We start from the raw sequence: 21,132 nt of genomic DNA, 5'->3' as shown, positions 1-21,132 counted from the left end.
AATATTTCTGGGTTAGCGGAGTCTGTAACCTGAAGCGTATGTAACCTGAGGTACCACTGTAATTATTACTGTAATCATCCCCGTCGCGGGGATTCGAACCGCCAACCTTCTGATCGGCAAGTCCTAGGCTCTGTGGTTTAGCCCACAGCGCCACCCGCGTCCCAACCTGGAGGTAGACTGTTTGAATTGTGCATTGCTGTCTGAATTGTGCATTGCTTTCTAACGATTTGTTGGGTCTCTGGACCGAAATAAAGATTGATTGATTGATATTTCGCCTTTCATGCAACTGAACTGTGGGCAGATCCTGCTTAGCTCTGCCAATGTGCTGGCAGATTTTAATTCTCTCTTGTCAAAAAGATCTCACCATGTTGAGGAGTTCCTGCAGCAGTTTCTTGGTCGGCTGACCCTGGCTCTTCAGAACTTCAAATAAGTGCGAATAGCCAATCCTTTCTTTGAACACCTCCTGAAAAATGCAGGATTAGCGAAAGCAGATCACGCCATTAGTTCCTGAATTCCCACCCAAAGCAAACTGGGGAGGGGGCTTGAACTTTCCTATTCTGCTTCAAGTACGATTTGGGATTTCTCGTTCCGTTACCCTGACTTCCACGTACGCATTTGCCGGGAGCTTATGTGATTAAGACACAACATGAAAACAGCGCAGAATTCATCTGGCCAAGGCAAAAGTGGGTGAACAGTGATTTGTTTCATGTTTGAGCTCTTTATTAGGCAGCAAAAATTATATCCTGGCTTGATTGTAACCAAACCCCTCTAAGCAGTTAACATAGAATCATAGAATCATAGAATCATAGAGTTGGAAGAGACCACAAGGGCCATCGAGTCCAACCCCCTGCCAAGCAGGAAACACCATCAGAGCACTCCTGACATATGGTTGTCAAGCCTCTGCTTAAAGACCTCCAAAGAAGGAGACTCCACCACACTCCTTGGCAGCAAATTCCACTGTCGAACAGCTCTTACTGTCAGGAAGTTCTTCCTAATGTTTAGGTGGAATCTTCTTTCTTGTAGTTTGGATCCATTGCTCCGTGTCCGCTTCTCTGGAGCAGCAGAAAACAACCTTTCTCCCTCCTCTATGTGACATCCTTTTATATATTTGAACATGGCTATCATATCACCCCTTAACCTCCTCTTCTCCAGGCTAAACATGCCCAGCTCCCTTAGCCATTCCTCATAAGGCATCGTTTCCAGGCCTTTGACCATTTTGGTTGCCCTCCTCTGGACACGTTCCAGTTTGTCAGTGCCCTTCTTGAACTGTGGTGCCCAGAACTGGACACAGTACTCCAAGTGAGGTCTGACCAGAGCAGAATACAGTGGCACTATTACTTCCCTTGATCTAGATGCTATACTCCTATTGATGCAGCCCAGAATTGCATTGGCTTTTTTAGCTGCCGCGTCACACTGTTGGCTCATGTCAAGTTTGTGGTCAACCAAGACTCCTAGATCCTTTTCACATGAAGTGTTGAAATTGTCAGTGAAAACAAATACTTCTAAACATTTAAATGATCGTTCAGATTAACAGCAAAAGATTTAAACGTGCAAGCATCTTCGCGTTTGGGTTTTATGCGGCAGCTGTAGCAGGGCTAAGTCTACAGATCAAATTGGTCAGATGGGTGCAAAAGGGGTAAGGCAATCCCACAAGCTTTCAGCATGAAGACTGTTCAAAGATTAAACAAAACACAAAAAGAGTGTCGAGTTCAGTTAAAGCTAAAGAAGTCAGTGGAATAAAATCAGTGTAAAGTCGGAAAGCCCTTTCCCGGTCATCAAGAGGCTCTCAACTTGAAAGAGAGATCTTAGTTGCTTCTCATGTTTTGTTTTTGTTTGTGGCACATATGAATAATAAAGCGAGCATTCAGATCTAGGTAGGAAATATTGTGGGGTATTAAGAGAAATAGATCACCCATCTCCAGCCAGCCTAGAGTTTAGGACTTCGGAAGAACTTTACAGAAGTTCACACGCAAAACACACCGCCCACTTTCAAAACGGCCAACGCTTAGAGTAGACCCGCATAAATTAACTTGGGTCCCTTCATTTGAATGGGTCTATTCTGAGTATAATCTAGTTGAGGCATAGGCAAACTCGGCCCTCCAGGTGTTTTGAGACTACAATTCCCATCATCCCTGACCACTGGTCCTGTTAGCTAGGGATGATGGGAGTTGTAGTCCCAAAAACATCTGGAGGGCCACGTTGGCCTACGCCTGATCTAGTTGAACACAACCCTATTTTTTAGGTTCCTAGACGCAGACTCTGTTCTACAAACCCCAGATCAGAATCTAAAGTGAGAATGTATCTGAGACTCCAGACCCGAATTGCGCGGGACACCCCAGAATTACAGAAGACACCCCAGTTTCGCACTGGATCCCGGGATGTCCCATTTTGGATCTTGTGAAAACGCGGCCCCGGAAGACGGGCGTCCCGATTTTCCTCTGCGGGATGTTGGTGGGTGTGAGACTCTAATCACATCTTCGTTTAAGTAATCTTGTTAAAGGTAAGAGGATAATTTCTCCACTCGCTGCCAGCAGTGTTATCTCAAGCAAATGTACTTCTCCCAAGGAAAAACACAGGCAGGTAACTGGTGGGGAATTTGGTACCGCACACAACATTTTCAAGTTTCTAGCTCTCATGATTCAAGAAAATAGATCTTGCCTCCTGTGGGTATCAAATGAAGCCATGTCTTGACAATAATATACCAAAGTGTCTTTCAAACCACATGCAGAGAGCTGTGAGAACTCACACCTTTTTTTCTTCCTTGGACTACAAATGCATTTTTAGTAAATATTTTAGATACTTTTCCTCTGGCAACAGGGTTGCTGAGGCTGCTACCTGTCTTCCTAGTTATCTCCCGCTCGGACTACTGCAATGCGCTCTGTGTGGGGCTACCTTTGAAGGTGACCCGGAAACGACAATTAATCCAGAATGCGGCAGCTAGACTCAGGGTGGCTGCCAAGACCATATAACACCGGTCCTGAGAGATCTGCATTGGCTCCCAGTACGTTTCCGAGCACAATTCAAAGTGTTGGTGCTGACCTTTAAAGCCCTAAACGGCCTCAGCCCAGTATACCTGAAGGAGCGTCTCCACCCCCATCGTTCTGCCCGGACACTGAGGTCCAGCGCCGAGGGCCTTCTGGCGGTTCCCTCCCTGCAAGAAGCCAAGTTACAGGGAACCAGGCAGAGGGCCTTCTTGGTGGTGGCTCCCGCCTTGTGGAACGCCCTCCCACCAGATGTCCAAGAGAACAACAACTACCAGACTTTTAGAAGACATCTGAAAGCAGCCCTGCTCAGGGAAGCTTTAAATGTGTGACATTTTAATGTATTTTTAATCTTTGCTGGAAGCCGCCCAGAGTGGCTGGGGAAACCCAGCCAGATGGGCGGGATACAAATAATTAATTATTATTATTATTATTATTATTATTATTATTATTATTCCTAAGTCTCCAGCTTTAGCTGTATATATTATTATTTATTGCATTCTTATCCCACTTTCTTTTCCTCCAAGGAGCTCAAGCTTACATACATAGTGCTGCTTGCCTTCTATCACTGTGCCATTGAGAGCGTGCTCACTTATGGCTTATGTGTGTGGTACGGAAGCTGTACTACCCAGGACAGGATGGGGTTGTGCAGAGTTGTTAAGGCAGCAGAGAGCATTGTTGGCTGCCCACTCTCCACCTTAGAGCAGATTTATGCCACAAGGTGCCATAGGAAGGCACTGGACATAGTAAAAGATCCATCGCATCCTGGTCACTGTCTCTTCGAGCTCCTGCCGTCGGTACGGAGATACAGGACGATGAAGACAAGAACGAGCCGTCTTAAGAACAGCTTCTTCTCCAGAGCGATCTCGGCCCTGAATGGGAAGCCTGGACTTTGAAAGTCATCTAATCTTCCTTGCTGTACTATACTGTATTGTTTTAATTAGTGTTTTTATGGAGCAATCAAGTAATTTCGTTGTCCCTGAGAGGGGGCAATGACAATAAAGATATTATTATTATTATTATTATTATTATTATTATTATTCTCCCATTATCAAGCTTACATACATAGTTCTCCCTGAGAGGTAGTTGAGGCTGAGAAGGAGAGACGGGCCCAAGATCACCCAGTCAGATGCTTGGCCAAGAGGGGATTCAAACCCTGGTCTCCCAGGTCCTAGTCTGACGCTCTAACCACTGCGCCACACTGTCTCTCTTGCTGCTCATCCTGTGCTCCTTATTTTTTTTTATTTTAAATGTTCCCAAGAGGCGAGGAATGCGTGTCCCTTACCTTGGCCGAAGGAGAGTTGCTCATGATAGACGTGAGCACTCCGATAGCGTGGATGGGAATGGCGTCAGAGTTGTTGTCGAAAACCTGAAGGCGAAAAGGAAGGAGGCAGGTGAGAAATCAAGACCCGACATCTGTCTACCTGGCAGGGTGGAAAATCTCGGATGCGATGGGCCGCCCAACTTCTGAAGCTCTCCTAAGATGGTTTCCCTCACCCTCGAGCGAATACCGTCTCGTAAACAGACTGTACAGTGGTACCTCGGGTTAAGTACTTAATTCGTTCCGGAGGTCCGTTCTTTACCTGATACTGTTCTTTTTTTTTATAAGGTATTTATTAAGATTTTTTAAAGTATTACAATAAAATGAAAAAAATAATAATAACAAAAATACAAAATAAAAATAATTAAAAACACACAAATTTTCCATTGCTTATTTTCCTTTAGCTTGTTTCCCAGACCTCCTCATACCTCCCTTTTTTGTATCTGATACTGTTCTTAACCTGAAGCACCACTTTAGCTAATGGGGCCTCCTGCTGCCGCCGCGCTGCGGAGCACGATTTCTGTTCTCATCCTGAAACAAAGTTCTTAACCTGAAGCACTATTTCTGGGTTAGCAGAGTCTGTAACCTGAAGCGTATGTAACCTGAAGCGTATGTAACCCGAGGTACCACTGTAATGGCGACTGCTGCCCTAGGTTTCTGGTTTCTGTTTAGTTCTTCGATAAGCCTAACAAGGACGCTGCAAGAATTTGAGCCGCTCTGCTTTCAAGGCAGGGACAGCAGAGTGTTCAAAGCAAGCGAGGAAAGTGAGGCGCTTAAGTCTCATGAAGTAGAAGGAGGGTTTGGGCATGCAGACTTCGAACTGCAACATTAAGCAGCGGCACATATCACAAAAAGCAGGCGCATTAAATTAACGTCGCAAGGCACGGGCCAAGAGAGACATTAGCAGAGGGGCAGAGAAGGTTTTACTATGGCTGTTTGCTGCCCTGGGCTCCTTCGGGAAGATAGAGAAATAAACTAAACTCTCAAAACCAGCGTTTCTGTTCCACCGTATTGTCCTCTGCCGTATTGTCCTCTGCTTGGAAGCGGCAAATCGTGACCCGCGCACACGCAGACGCGGGTTGCGTTCACTTCAGGATGTGAACGGGGCTCCAGAACAGATCCCGTTCGCATCCAGAGTTACCACTGTCCCAGAATTTTAGAAGACATCTGAAGGCAGCCCTGTTTAGGGAAGCTTTTCATAGACTATTGTATTTTAATATTCTGTTGGAAGGCGCCCAAAGATGGGCGAGGTATAAATAAATAAGTTCTTCATCTTCTTCATCTTCTTCATCTTCTTCTTCTTCTTCTTCTTCTTCTTCTTCTTCACCTCATTTCTGGCCGATTTGTTCTTGATCTTCAAGTCACCGTCTCGCCCCGTGCGGGGCACATAATATCCCAATTACATGTCGGCAGTCTCTTTTGCGCACATCCAGAATTTTAAGTAAATTGGCAGCGTGGATTTTCAGAAGTCATTACAACACACACAAACACACACAGAAGAGAACCTCCTAAACCAATGCCACGAACTAAGTTAGGAAAAAGAGATCTGAAAATCCACATGAAATGGGAAATAAGTCTTTGAAACGTCTGCAAAGAGAAGAGGCTGCAGTAGGGTTCGCTGACGGCAGAACTGGAAGGGGAGATGGAACGACAGGATGAAATGGGACCCTAACAGGTTGGCAATACCTGACCCATCACATGCAATCCTCTGCCATTTCTCAGACGGGCATTGGGGGCATAATTCTGGACTCCTTATAAACTCCCTCCCTCCCTCTCCAAGTCTCACAGCAAGAATTGCCAGGGCTGCCCCCATTATATAGTGGAAATACAACATAAACGCAATAGAGCAGTACAGTGGTACCTCGGGTTAAGAACTTAATTCGTTCTGGAGGTCCGTTCTTAAGCTGAAACTGTTCTTAACCTGAAGCACCACTTTAACTAATGGGGCGATTTCTGTTCTCATCCAGAAGCAAAGTTCTTAACCCGAGGTACTATTTCTGGGTTAGCGGAGTCTGTAACCCAAAGCGTCTGTAACCTGAAGCATATGTAACCCGAGGTACCACTGTAATAATAATAATAATAATAATAATAATAATAATAATAATAATAATTTATTTATACCCCGCCCATCTGGCTGGGTTTCCCCAGCCACTCTGGGTGGCTCCCAACAGAATATTATTAATAATAAGAAAGCAACAAAACATCAGTCACTAAAACCTCCCTAAACAGGTCTACCTTCAGATGTCATCTAAAAGTTAGATAGTTGTTTACTTCCTTGACATCTGACAGGAGGGCGTTCCATAAGGCGGGGCCACCACCGAGAAGGCCCTCCGCCTAGTTCCCTGTAGCTTCACTTCTCGCAGTGAAGGAACCGCCAGAATTTGCAGCTCCTGAAACAACTATCTTCCAAAATGCACCACCTCTCTGAATCTTGGGGTGCAGTTCTCCAGACAAAATAATGCGTACAAAAATGCACCATATACCATATTTTTCGCTCTATAAGACGCACCAGACCATAAGACGCACCTAGTTTTTGGAGGAGGAAAACAAGAAAAAAAAAATCTGAATCTCAGAAACCAGAACAGCAAGAGGGATTGCTGCACAGCGAAAACAGCGATCCCTCTTCCTGTTCTGGTTTCTGGGATAGCTGCGCAGCCTGCATTCGCTCCGTAAGACGCACACACATTTCCCCTTACTTTTTAGGAGGGAAAAAGTGAGTCTTATAGAGCAAAAAATACGGTATATATTTTTGGGAAGGGTGCATATCATGCATCGGTTAGTGAAAACAAAAGGAAACCGGATTCTGGTAGCAGGCGATGTTGAAACCGTCTAAGACCTTGCAAATCAACCTTGCAAATCGGATACCAGGGAAGCAGTGAGATGGAGGTGGGAGTTCACACATTAATTTGAATCGGACAGCCGACGGAGTCAAATTCTAGTCCAAAAACCAGCAGGGAAAGATACAAACGGCTTCTTGGTTTGGAAACGCAGCTCCTATAATTAAGCCGTCCGGCGAGACTCCAAGCTGTGAATCCTTTTCAGCTGCCTCACCTGCAGGGCTGATGGCACCTTCCTTTTCTTAAGAGATTACCCTCTGCGACTTCCCCTCCCAAACAGGCTTTTTTTCTGGGACATACTGATGCATTTTCTGAAAGGTTTGGGAGCCAACGATGCCAACTTCTAAAGAGCCTTTATCCGTTTCCACGGCTACAGAGGATGATGGCTATTGGCAAGTCAGGGATGCTGCCGCAGAGCTGGGGCAAAACCACGGCTGTCAACTTACAGATTTGAAAATAAGGGACCAGCAGCCTCGAAAATAAGGGATCAGCAGCCAAAATAAGGGATTTTCCCGGCACAGGTATGTTCAACTTCTGAGCCCCTCCGAGCTAAAGGCAGAAAGCCCAGCCAGCAGCCAAACGAAGCCTCAAGCGGTGGTTCCCACAGCGCAGCAACCCGGCAAAGGGGATGCAGCAAGGAAAACCACCATCACCTCTCTGCTGGGAAGCGCTGAGCAAAGGCGAGTCCCCAGGCAATGTGGCCGATTTGATCGGCACAAGGGATGCAAGCTCCACCCCCCAGTCGTTCTTAGACTCCTTATTGGGTGAGCAAGGCAGCTAAGCAACACAGTTGGAGCCTCCCTCCTCCCTGGCCGGCAGGGAGGGAGGGAGAGGAGCTGCTTCCTTTGAAACCCGGGAAATTTAAGGGACATCATCAATAAGGGACAGCAGCGGGACACAGCGCTGGGATAAGGGACTTTCCCGCCAAATAAGGGACGCTTGACAGCTATGGCCAAAACCACTCTGGGGAAGGAGAAATCGGCTTACAGCTCGTAAGGAAGCCCCTGGGGGTCGCTGCAAGATTGCGAGGACACAATTTCAACCACGGTTTCCTCCTAAGAACCTGAGATGAGGCTGCAGGGTCAGGCCAATGTCCTATCTGCTCCAACTTTGTGTTCTCAACCAGATGTCTATGGGAAGCCCATGCCCTCCAACATTCCTCAGATGAAAATAGGGATATTTCTCACTTTCCCCCATTTTTGTTCCCGCTCTCCTCCTCCCTTCTTCCTCTCCTGCTCTCCGGTAGCCGCTACGAGCTGCCCAAGGGAGGACGGCAGTGGCAGTCATGGAGAGGTCAAGGAGAGGCAGCAATAATAATAATAATAATAATAATAATAATAATAATAATAATAATAATTTTTTATTTATACCCCGCCCTTCCCGGTTCAGAAAACCAGGCTCAGGGGGGCTAACAACAAATTTAAAACAGTTGATGCAACAAAAAACAGCATAAAATACAGTATAAAACGTGAATAACCATAAATTCAGAATTCAAAAATCAATTTAGGGGGGAAATCCATCCAATAAACATGGCTAGCTGGCTAAATTAGTCCTATTTGGGCCAGCGAGGAGGCCAGGGGAGAATTAGATGTGGAATCCCAGAGCGGGTAATCTTCATAAAAAGGGGAGAGGGAGGGAAGGAAGGGGAATAAAAGATCAGGCTAAGTTCAAATTGAAAGCCAGGCGGAATAGCTCTGTCTTACAGGCCCTGTGGAAGGAAGTTAAATCCTGCAGGGTCCTGGTCTCATGGGACAGAGCATTCCACCAGGACGGAGCCATCACTGAAAAGGCCCTGGCCCTGGTGGAGGATAATCTTGAGTTCCTTAGGGCCCAGGACCTCTAAACTATGATTATTCATGGACTTTAAGGTCCTCTGCGGGGCAGACCAGGAGAGGCGGTCCTGTAAATACGAGGGCCCTAAGCCACACAAAGGGCTTTAAATGGGATGCTCCTTTGCTGCCACCGCTTAGAACAAGCGCCGGCTCATCCTTCTACCCGAGCTCGGTGGCGGCAGCACTGGAGCAGGAAATAGGGACATTCTGGGATCAAATCAGTAGCCGGGATGGCATATGTAGTCCTGGGACTGCCCCTGGAACATCAGGCACGAAAGAAGGAGGACAAAACTAAGTTAAAGGCAGCAGAAACCAATCAGGTTTTATTGACTATTGTAGGAGCAAAGTACAGTGGTACCTTGGAAGTCGAACGGAACCCGTTCTGGAAGTCTGTCCAACTTCCAAAACCTTTGGGAACCAAGGCGCAGCTTCTGATTGGCTGCAGGAGGCTCCTGCAGCCAATCAGAAGCCGCGTCGGACGTTCAGGTTCCAAAGAACGTTCGAAAACCGGAACAATCGCTTCCGGTTTTCGGTCGTCCGGGAGCCAAAACATTAGACTCCAGAGGCTTTTGAAAACCAAGGTACGACTGTAATACACCCAAGCGGTCAATGCTGGCTCTCATTAACCTAACATCAGCAGCTTTTTTGCATCTGTACGTAGCAGAAATATTGCAAGGTATTTAAATATTGACTATTCAATTTAAGAAAAGCTAATTAATTCATTTCCCCTTTCTTTCTTTAATGAGCATCTTTATATTGTGTAAGAAGTGATAATTGTCTCTCGTTATAATTCCGTCTGTGTACTCTTATATCGTTGTTTGTAGAATCTTATCAACTTGACAATGCAAAACCAACCAACCAACCATATTTTTTTAAAACAAAAAAAATTTTTTTTTCCTTCCAGTAGCACCTTAAAGACCAACTAAGTTAGTTCTTGGTATGAGCTTTCGTGTGCATGAACACTTCTTCAGATACACTGAAACAGAAGTTGCCAGATCCTTCTATATAGTGAGAAGGTGGGGAGGGGTATTACTCAGAAGGGTGGTGGGAATGGGTGATTGGCAGATAGCTGTGATGAGCCTGTTGACGACTCTTAACGACTGCAATAGGTCTTACAGGAAAAAGCAAGGGGTGAGAAGGTGAAAAATGGCTTTGTCATGTATAATGAGATAAGAATCCAATGTCTTTGTTCAGACCAGGTCTCTCCATGGTTTTAAGTTTGGTAATGAGTTGCAATTCAGCAGCTTCTCTTTCCAGTCTTTCCATATTTTTTTAATCACAGTTTGGAAAAAATCCCAGTTAATGCTAATCACTGCTAGGTCTTATTTGGATGCAAGTGCGAACTACAACTATGGCAAACTACAGACGAGAAGATAAATCTACTCACGAAAGGAGAAGAGGGAGGAAACTTAACCCACACAGAATATTTCCAATTTTCAAGTTGGTTTGGAGAGCAAAACACTTTGATGTCCAGTGACCCATGCAAAAGCATTGCTTGGCTGGTGAGCTATTGAAAGGTGGACACGGCGGGGGTTTGCTACAGATCACTGGACAGGTCACAGAAACTGCAAATTCCCCATTCTCAGGGAGCGGCGCAGGTTTTCCAGAAAACCAGGAACAGAAAAAATTCCCTACACAAATCCGGGAGACTTTGCCTCAGAAAGCTTGTTCTGGAATTTATTCTGGTGTCCCGGAGTGCGAGCGAACCAATTTAGCATGTTTATTTTCCTTGCATTTAGGAAGCAAAAGCTAAAAGCTAAAACTGTCACGCTTGCATAATATTGAATTTGCGGTTGGCGCCCTTTTGAGGAACTTACAAAACAGAAAAGTTTTCCACCACGGAACAACAGAGCACTGGGAAATCTTCTGCCCAATACAGTGGTATCTCGGTTTTTGAACGTAATCTGTTCCGGAAGACCGTTCGACTTCCGAAACGTTCAAAAACCGAGGCGCAAAGAGCGGCCTGCCAATTCAGTAAAGAAAATTGTGAAAGACAACAGACAGCACCCAGTGGAAGCCGTTCAACGTATGAGGCGCGTATAAAAATGGAAGCATTTACTTCCGGGCTTTCGGTGTTCAAAAACTGAAGCGTTTGGCAACGGAGATGTCCGAAAACCAAGGTACCACTGTATCAGAGTTTCCATGCCAACGAGCAACGTGCGGCAGCCAGAAGGAAGAAGCCCAAAGTGAGAAAATTTCGTGGGGCAAGTGTTGCGTGGCTGGGCCCTCTCCATATGGACACAGCCCAGCTTGGTACTGTCCAAAAAAAAGAAAACTAAGCGAGTTTGCCTTGATACGGCAAACTGAATGCAAATGAACAAATAAAATTCAAGGTGTTGTATGAATGTCAGGGACTGTCACGAAGCTGAGTAGTGTGAACTCGGATAAGGGAGGCAGGAGGCTGGAGTCTGACTCAGGAAAGGAGATAAAAAAATTCTTTCCAGTAGCACCTTAAAGGTAAAGGGACCCCTGACCATTAGGTCCAGTTGTGGCCGACTCTGGGGTTGCGGCGCTCATCTTGCTTTATTGGCCGAGGGAGCCGGCGTACAGCTTCCGGGTCATGTGGCCAGCATGACTAAGCCGCTTCTGACAAACCAGAGCAGCGCACGGAAACGCCATTTACCTTCCCGCCGGAGCGGTACCTATTTATCTACTTGCACTTTGATGTGCTTTCGAACTGCTAGGTTGGCAGGAGCAGGGACCGAGCAACGGGAGCTCACCCCGTAGCAGGGATTCGAACCGCCGACCTTCTGATCGGCAAGCCCTAGGCTCTGTGGTTTAACCCACAGCGCCACCCGTGCCTTAGAGACCAACTAAGTTTGTTATTGGTATGAGCTGTCAGGCGCATGCACACTTCTTCAGATAGGAAAGGAGGTCGGGGATTTGTGGGGACGTGTACTGGCCAGGAGACAAGAATCAGAATCACGGGATGCTTCAGAGCTGGAGGAAGAGGACGACGAGGCAGGCCAGGCAAGTGAAGGGCCAGGTGCTTTCCCACCCTCTCCTGCACCAATGTCTCCCAGAACCAGAAGAGGACTGAAGAGGAAAGAGCAGAGGCAGTTTCTATGCTGGCATAGTCTCTACAGAAACTACAACTAATCCAGAATGGGGCAGCTAGACTGGTGACTGGGAGCGGCCACCAAGACCATATAACACCGGTCCTGAAAGACCTGCATTGGCTCCCAGTACATTTCCGAGCACACTTCAAAGGGTTGGTGCTGGCCTTTCAAGCCTTAAACGGCCTCGGCCCAGTATACCTAAAGGAGCGTCTCCACCTCCATCGTTCAGCCCGGACACTGAGGTCCAGCTCCGAGGGCCTTCTGGCGGTTCCCTCCCTGCAAGAAGCGAGGTTACAGAGAACCAGGCAGAGGGCCTTCTCAGTAGTGGCACCCGTCCTGTGGAATGCCCTCCCATCAGATGTCAAGGAAATAAACAACTATCTGACTTTTAGAAGGCATCTGAAGGCAGCCCTGTTTAGAGATGCTTTTAATATTTGATGATTTATTGTATTTTAATATTTTGCTGGAAGCCGCCCAGAGTGGCTGGGGAAACCCAGCCAGATGGGTGGGGTATGCATGTATGTATGTATGTATAAATAAATAAATAAAATTGTTGTTGTTGTTGTTACAACGATGCCACACGCTTTGACTTGTCCTCTTTTGCCAAGTTATTATCATTCTTATTACCGTATTTTTCTGTCTATAGGATGCCCCCATGCATAAGATGCCCCCTATTTTGGGGGATTCAGATTTAAGAAAATGGGGGGAAATGGCCCAGAGCATAAGACAACCCCCAATTTTTGACATTATTTTTTTAGGGGGTCTAAACCACAGAGCCTAGGACTTGCCAATCAGAAGGTCGGCAGTTCGAATCCCCGCAACGGGCTGAGCTCCCGTTGCTCGGTCCCTGCTCCTGCCAACCTAGCAGTTCGAAAGCACATCAAAGTGCAAGTAGATAAATAGGTACCGCTCCGGCGGGAAGGTAAACGGTGTTTCCGTGTGCTCTGGTTCGCCAGAAGCGGCTTAGTCATGCTGGCCACATGACCCGGAAGCTGTACGCCAGCTCCCTTGGCCAATAAAGTGAGATGAGCGCCGCAACCCCAGAGTCGGCCACGACTGGACCTAATGGTCAGGGGTCCCTTTACCTTTATTATTCTTACCTCTTCCGTATTATTTAAATTCCCTCCTTTCAAAACCCGGGAAATCCCCCCGTGCCCCGTGAAGGAAAAAGGAGAGCGCATGCAAGCCCACGTGCAAAGCCCATCATCTCACACACCACAAGCTGCAGGCAATACCTGGCGGGTTTCCGTCTCGGTCGCGGCGGAATCGTCCCAGGACGCTTTGCACTCCCCACTCAGGTAGAGCTGTCGGAAACGGGGTCAGAAAACCAAGGTCATTCAATGGAGAAGGGAGAGGGAAGCAAGGGAGGAAGGAGGAACAGGCGCAGGGTAGGACAGGACTAGCCACAGCCGCGTTGAGGGCCAGCGCTTTATTATATCTTGCATTGTTGCCAAATGTAGAAAGCTCTTGGAAGGTCAAATGCATAGGCTGGTCGAGGCTGAGGCGTCTGAGGGCGTCTGAATGCCCATCTCAGCATTCGCCCCTATGCTATACAACAAGTCCGTGTTCCACCTGGGAGTCATTTTGGACTCGCAGCTGACCACGGAGGCGCAGGTTAATTCTGTGTCCAGGGCGGCTGTCTACCAGCTCCACCTGGTACGCAGGATGAGACCCTCCCTGCCTGCGGACTGTCTTGCCAGAGTGGTGCATGCTCTAGTTATCTCCCGCTTGGACTACTGCAATGCGCTCAACGTGGGGCTACCTTTGAAGGTGACCCGGAAACTGCAATTAATCCAGAATGCGGCAGCTAGACTGGGGACTGGGAGCAGCCGCAGAGACCATATAACACCGGTCCTGAGAGATCTGCATTGGCTCCCAGTACGTTTCCGAGCACAATTCAAAGTATTGGTGCTGACCTTGAAAGCCCTAAACGGCCTCGGTCCTGTATACCTGAAGGAGCGTCTCCAGCCCCATCATTCTGCCCGGACACTGAGGTCCAGCTCCGAGGGCCTTCTGGCGGTTCCCTCCCTGCGAGAAGTAAGGTTACAGGGAACCAGACAGAGGGCCTTCTTGGTGGTGGCACCCGCCCTGTGGAATGCCCTCCCTTCAGATGTAAAGGAAATAAGCAGCTATCTTCTCTTTAAAAGACCTCTGTAGGCAGCCCTGTTTAGGGAAGTTTTTAATATTTAATGCTGTACTTTTTTAACACTCGATTGGGAGCCGCCCAGAGTGGCTGGGGAAACTCAGCCAGATGGGCGGGGTATAAATAATAAATTATTGTTATTGTTATTATTATTAGTAGTAGTAGTAGTAGTTTTCCACCAACATGAGAAACGGCCAAAGTCAGGACCAGGTGCATGCTATGAATCTGCAGAAGTGTAAGAACGGCAGCATATGTAGCACCAAAACCCACCTCCTGAGAAGCACAGCTGCATTTCTAAGCCAAACGGCTGCAAGATTGGGCTTAAAAGTGCAGGGTTCGTGGTTTGCAAAATGTGAGAAACCCAAGAGCCTAGGCATATGACATTTCTAATAGCGGGGGCGATCAGATGCTCCCTTCTTGATGCACATGTGAAGAATCCAGTCCCCATATGTGCATCTTAATACAGTGGTACCACGGGTTAAGTACTTAATTCATTCTGGAGGTCTGTTCTTAACCTGAAACTGTTCTTAACCTGAAGCACCACTTTAGCTAATGGGGCCTCCTGCTGCTGCCGTGCCGCTGGAGCATGATTTCTGTTCTCACCCTGAAGCAAAGTTCTTAACTCGAGGTATTATTTCTGGGTTAGTGGAGTCTGTAACCTGAAGTGCATGTAACCTGAAGCGTATGTAACCCGAGGTACCCCTGTACAGTGCTAAATTGGTTCTCAAACACCTTGATACTCAAACAACTTGGAACTCGAACACTGCAAACCCGGAAGTAAGTGTTCCGGTTTGCGAACGTTTTTCGGAAGCTGAATGTGCTCTATTTTGAGTGTTACGCTTCCGACTGGAGCGCCACGCTTCCATTTTGAGCGTTACGTCGAGCAAATACGTTTGCTGTTTATTTTGCGTTTTTTGTATTTGCGGTTCTTTTTTGTTGTTTTTGTGACTGTACGGAACCCAGTTCAGCTACTGATTGATTGATTGTGTGACTGCAGCACATTGTTTATTGCTTTCATTTTATGGATCCATGGTCTCGTCAGATAGTAAAAGTCATGTCAAATTGCTGTTTTTGGGGTTGTTTTTGAAAGTCTGGAACGGATTAATCCATTTTGCATTAGTTTCTATGGGAAAGTGCACCTTGGTTTTGGAACGCTTTGGTTTTGGAACGGACTTCCGGAACGGATTAAGTTTGAGAACCAAGGTACCACTGTAATAAATAACAACAATAGCCTCAAAGCTCTAAACCAGCCTTTCTCAACCTGTGGGTCCCCAGATGTTGTTGAACTACAACTCCCATCACCCCTAGCTAGCAAGGCCAGAGCTCAGGGATGATGGGAGTTGTAGTCCAACAACATCTGGGGACCCACAAATTGAGATCTGCAGCTCTAAACGGTCTCGGCCCTGTATACCCAAAGGAGAGCCTCTAATCCCCGTTGTCCAGCCCGGACACTGAGGTCCACCTCCGAGGGCCTTCTGGCAGTTTCCTCACCGTGAAAAGTGATGTTACAGGGAACCAGGCAGAGGGCCTTCTCAGCAGCGGCGCCCACCCTGTGGAACGCCCTCCCTTCAGATGTTAAGGAGATAAAGAACTACACAACCTTGAGACGACATCTGGAGACAGCCTTGCTCAGGGAAGTTTTTATAAGATGCTTTTTTTGTGTGTTTTTCATATTTTTGTTGGGAGTGTGGCTGGGGCAACCCAGTCAGGTGGGCGGCATACAAATAATAAAATTGTTGCTGTTGCTGTTGTTGTTATTCCACGACGCTTGTCCCAACATGCATATGTGTGCGTACACACAAATAAAGCCCCAGAATCTTTGAACGTGAGCCTGGCTGTATGCGTCCAATGAATAAAAATGCCATTCAGCTGCTGAAAACAGTAAGCACAGACTATAAAGAGACGCCCCACGGTGCAGGCATTACACTGATGCTTAAATCACAGGGTAGAAGCGGAGAAAAGCCTGGTTAAGATTCCTAAGGAGGATTGTGGCAAAAAGCTTCAAAGCAATTACGGCTAAAATGGGAGCTTAGCACCTCTAGGAGGTCAGCTCAGCGGGGCAGGAAGGAAGGCAGAACAAGCTGGTTCAGCCTTTTGCAGGATGTAAGTTTTGTGGGAATGAACGTGTCTACCATCTCTCTCTCTCTCTCTCTCTCCGGTGTTTGCAGGTACTCCCGCTACATCAGCAAGGCCCAAAAGCGATATGAAATTCTGAACCTCCACCTTTGGCCTAAGACAAAGAACTGGACAGCAGCAAAAAGATGTACCGTATTTTTTGCTCTATAGAACACACCCGACCATAGGACGCACCTTGTATTAGAGGGGGAGAACAAGAAAAAAAAATATATCCCCCTCTCTGCTCAGCGCCCCTTCAGCGAAGCGGCAGGAGAAACGAAACTGAAGCTCTCCCGGCTTCAGCAAAAGGAACCCGAAGCCTTTGGAGCGCAGCGCGAGTTCCCGCTGCGCTCCAAAGGCTTCAGGCAGCTATCCCTGAAGCCTGGAGATCGAGAGGGGTTGGTGCGCACCGACCCCTCTCGCTCTCCAGGCTTCAGCGAAAGCAACGCATAGCCTCCGGAGTGCGGAGGGAGCGCTCCCTCTGCGCTTCGGAGGCTTTGCGTTGCTATCGCTGAAGCCAAGGAGCCTGCATTCGCTCCATAGGATGCACACACATTTCCCCTTAATTTTGGGAGGGGAAAAAGTGTGTCCTATAGAGCAAAAAATGCGGTACGTGAACGGCTGCAAAAACCCGCAAGAATAAACTCCGACCATGCGAAGAAGTATAAAGGCACAATAAAAAAAGGGATAAAAATCACTCAGGCACAACAATGTATGTTCTCGGACAGTCCAGAACGACGCCAAAGCAGCAAAACAATGCGACAAGGAACAGGGAGCAGTATAAATCTACTCACTGTTTCGTCACATCAGTTGGGTGTTTAGGAATCTCGATGTACGAGATCATGCACTAGTGTGCTTGAGTAATTTTATCTGTATCTTTATGGCACGTTTATACTTTTTGTGGAATTCGAACTGCGTTTCATATTTTGCTCTCGCCCAATTCTGTGCCTACGCGGCGAGAAAAGGCCCTGATCCCACGACTGGAAGAGATTATGGAAACTGTGTGTGTGATAGGAATTTTGTCTTAGATATATGTGAAATGTTCATAAGTGTACCAACCAAGCACATACATAGATCAGCACAGGAAGACCGACCTGGAACCATTTTGATTCCTAAACTGAGCAAATGTTTTTCTCTGCAAGGTCAAAGTGGGAAACCTCCCCATTGTCTCTTTCCTCACAAATCCTGTCTTAAGGGCACATTTAAGATATGAATAGGGTGTGAGCCTGACCTGGCTCAGGAACTAAGTATTTATCATTACAAAAGACTGGCCAGGCTCCCCAGGAAATCCAGTCAAGTAAGCAGGGTATCCAATCAAGTAACCTGCCAGACAGGAGATAAACAACAACAGGAGAAAAACAACATTCAAATTTCTGTTTTAGACCGCCTTTTCTGCGATGTAAGTGTGATGTATCTTTGGGGTGCTCTTAGGTTCCACCCCTTCTGTGATGTATGTATGATGTTTCTGGGGGTGGTCCTGATCTGCAGGGTGGCAATTTCAAAAGTCTTTATAAGACCTTGCACGCCATTGTTCTGGGTTCCTCCTCCCTCCTCCGTGTGGTGAGTGAGGACCCTGTTGCAACAGATCAATAAAGATCAAGCTTACTAGCTGCTTTGCTTCTCAATATTCTCTGGTTGGCCTCTGTTATTTTCTCCTACCAATAGGGAACCTATGTAAGGACTCTGCATGATCCGTGGAGGATGCTCAGATACAAAGCACCGAAGCATCTCGATTTGTTCTGCAGGAAGGCTGCTATCATTCCTCTCCTCTCTTCCAACCACCCCCATTGCTTTCTTCTGCAGGTTCACCAGCAAATCTCCAAGCCCAAAGGCCGGAGGTGAGACACCTTTGGCCCTCCAGATGTCCTGTGACTCCAACTCTCATCAGTCACAGCCACCATGGCCAATGATCAGGAGTCCTGGGACTTGTGGTCCAGCAACACAGGCTCCCCATCCCCAAAGAAGGCAAAAGCTTCGCCCACCCTTCTGCCTGCACCGTGCCTAGAAAACACGGGTCCAAGCGGCTCCCCGCTGCCCCATCATCCCTTGCCATGGAAAACTCGCTCTTTAAAGACAGATTGGAACAAATGGCAATCCGAGTAAAAAAAGGATTTTTCACAGGGTTTTCATTGTACGCCTTGTTTTTATCTTTCTTCGCAACCTGGCAACTAGTAGTTTGCATCCCTTACCCCTCATATTCGTTATTTGTTTTAAATATAAAAATTGTACCATTATGGGAAGGGGTGTCACTGGTCTGTCTTGCTTTTGTTTCATTATGTATTTTTTGTTTTCGTATGTTGTGAACCGCCCTGTGAACTTTGGATGAAGGGTGCGATAATAATAATAATAATAATAATAATAATAATAATAATAATAATAATAAAGGTAAAGGTAAAGGTACCCCTGCCCGTACGGGCCAGTCGTGTCCGACTCTAGGGTTGCGCGCTCATCTCGCTTAAGAGGCTGGGAGCCAGCGCTGTCCGGAGACACTTCCGGGTCACGTGGCCAGCGTGACTAAGCGGCATCTGGTGAGCCAGCACCAGCGCCGCACACGGAAACGCCGTTTACCTTCCCGCCGGAGTGGTACCTATTTATCTACTTGCACTTAGGGGTGCTTTCGAACTGCTAGGTGGGCAGGAGCTGGGACCGAACGACGGGAGCTCACCCCGCCGCGGGGATTCGAACCGCCGACCTTGCGATCAGCAAGTCCTAGGCACTGAGGTTTTACCCACAGCGCCACCCGCATCCTAATAATAATAATAGCAGTAATAATAATAACAGGGAAAGACCTGGGGAATGCAGAGGGACGAGACATAGTGTGGATAAGCCCAAAGACAGGAACGAAAGAGATTCTGACTAAACATCAGGAATAACTTTATGACGGCAAGAGCCGTTCAATAGTGGAACGGTCTCCCTCAGGAGGGGGTAGGTTCTCCTTCCTTGGGAGGGAGAAAAACAGTGCATGGTCTGCGATGGGTCTCTTCTTCTGGCACAGTGCTACTCCAAAGCTGCAGCAGTCTTTCTCTGGTTCCACACCAGAGAAGAAAACCTTGGCACATTAAATCAAGGGGGAGGCGGTTTTTGGATGAACGGCAGGTCACCAGCCCTGATTTCCCAGGCTGGACGCGGCGTGCAGGTTTCAACATCCTTGCCTCAGCCAAATAATACTTCTTCCACATGACCAATGGCTCATGCCGCTGAAGGTAAAGGTAAAGGGACCCCTGACCATTAGGTCCAGTTGTGGCCGACTCTGGGGTTGCGGCACTCATCTCGCTTTATTGGCCAAAGGAGCCGGCGTACAGCTTCTGGGTCATGTGGCCAGCATGACTAAGCTGCTTCTGGCGAACCAGAGCAGCACACGGAAATGCCGTTTACCTTCCCGCCAGAGTGGTACCTATTTATCTACTTGCACTTTGATGTGCTTTCAAACTGCTAGGTTGGCAGGAGCAGGGACCGAGCAACGGGAGCTCACCCCGTCGCAGGGATTCGAACCACCGACCTTCAGATCGGCAAGTCCTAGGCTCTGTAGTTTAACGCACAGCGCCACCCGCGTCCCTTAAAAAGGCTCAATTTTGCACCCCAGAGATTAACTGTTCCTGGCTGCTGTGAACCAGAACACCCCTGGATCTGAGCTCGTAAGCTCAGCTTTAGGCACCTGAGACCCTCAACTGCAATGTTATCTGTTCTACTTTTATTCTGCTTTTTCTCCCAAGAGCTCAGGGTAGCAAGGGGAACAGAAAAGGCACACAAAATGCCATTATTTTCAAGCGGGTGTGTGTGTGTGCCTTAACTGCAGCACGACTAGGGGATATTCAAAGAGCGATTTGAGCATCTCTTGTAAAACTAGCATTGCCTTGGGCGGGGGCGTTAGCCGGACTCCTTTCCAGAAGCAGGATTAAAAAAAAAAATTAAAAAAAATTAAGCCATTTAATAGGACTCAAGTGAATGCAAAGCCAAACCCCCAAGGATGGTACTGTATTATTACTGTACCTTACTGTTCTGGATCAGGCGTATGATGTGCTCAAAGCAGTTGTTGCTGAGGAAGATAGCCTGCAGGACAGGACGGTCATCACAGTTTAACATTTCCGGAATGGCATCTGCAGTGGAGGTAGAAGAAGAAGAAGAAGAGTTTGGATTTGATATCCCGCCTCTCACTCCGTTTTTTAAGGAGTCTCAAAGCGGCTAACATTCTCCTTTCCCTTCCTCCCCCACAACAAACACTCTGTGAGGTGAGTGGGGCTGAGAGACTTCAGAGAAGTGTGACTGGCCCAAGGTCACCCAGCAGAGCGGAGACGCGAACCCGGTTCCCCAGATTACGAGACTACCGCTCTTAACCACTACACCACACCGACAAAGGATCTCATTAAACCATCCATAAAGAAGGCTGATCACTGAAGAATGGATGCTTTTGAATTATGGTGCTGGAGGAGACTCTTGAGAGTCCCATGGACTGCAAGAAGATCAAACCTCTCCATTCTGAAGGAGATCAGCCCTGAGTGCTCACTGGAAGGACAGATCCTGAAGCTGAGGCTCCAAGACTTTGGCCACCTCATGAGAAGAGAAGACTCCCTGGAAAAGACCCTGATGCTGGGAAAGATGGAGGGTGCAAGGAGAAGGGGACGACAGAGGACGAGATGGTGGGACAGTGTTCTCGAAGGTACCAGCATGAGTTTGACCAAACTGCGGGAGGCAGTGGAAGACAGGAGTGCCTGGCGTGCTCTGGTCCAGGGGGTCGCGAAGAGGCGAACACGACTAAATGACTAAACAACCAACCATTAGCACACAACCAGCCAGAGGATGCTCAGAAAGATGCTCAGATACAAAGCATAAAGTTTTAGATTGAT

The 21,132-nt window shown here is 47.4% G+C and overlaps 2 protein-coding genes across 3 annotated transcripts in view; one reads left to right on the top strand and one right to left on the bottom strand.

Moving 5' to 3' along the window:
- Nucleotides 1-17,908, top strand: part of LOC310746227 (cathelicidin-related peptide Oh-Cath-like) — a 520,941-nt gene extending 503,033 nt beyond the window's left edge. The window contains exon 7 of the transcript XR_014540521.1: nucleotides 17,608-17,908. The gene's annotated coding sequence lies outside the window, so the exon portion shown is untranslated. The remainder of the gene's footprint in view (nucleotides 1-17,607) is intronic.
- Nucleotides 1-21,132, bottom strand: part of NBEAL2 (neurobeachin like 2) — a 217,977-nt gene that overhangs the window by 84,505 nt on the left and 112,340 nt on the right. For both annotated transcript variants that reach the window (XM_083579046.1, XM_083579047.1), the window contains exons 9-12: nucleotides 20,279-20,385; nucleotides 13,266-13,334; nucleotides 4,267-4,350; nucleotides 365-463 (exon numbers count right to left, since the gene is read on the bottom strand). In XM_083579046.1, the coding sequence (XP_083435172.1) occupies nucleotides 365-463; nucleotides 4,267-4,350; nucleotides 13,266-13,334; nucleotides 20,279-20,385 (359 nt within the window). The remainder of the gene's footprint in view (nucleotides 1-364; nucleotides 464-4,266; nucleotides 4,351-13,265; nucleotides 13,335-20,278; nucleotides 20,386-21,132) is intronic.

The sequence above is a fragment of the Podarcis filfolensis genome (genome assembly GCF_964270895.1).
Source record: "Podarcis filfolensis genome assembly, chromosome: 12".
Classification (NCBI taxonomy): domain Eukaryota; kingdom Metazoa; phylum Chordata; class Lepidosauria; order Squamata; family Lacertidae; genus Podarcis; species Podarcis filfolensis.
Note: the sequence above shows the minus strand (reverse complement) of the source record. Positions and strands in the feature narration are given on the sequence as shown.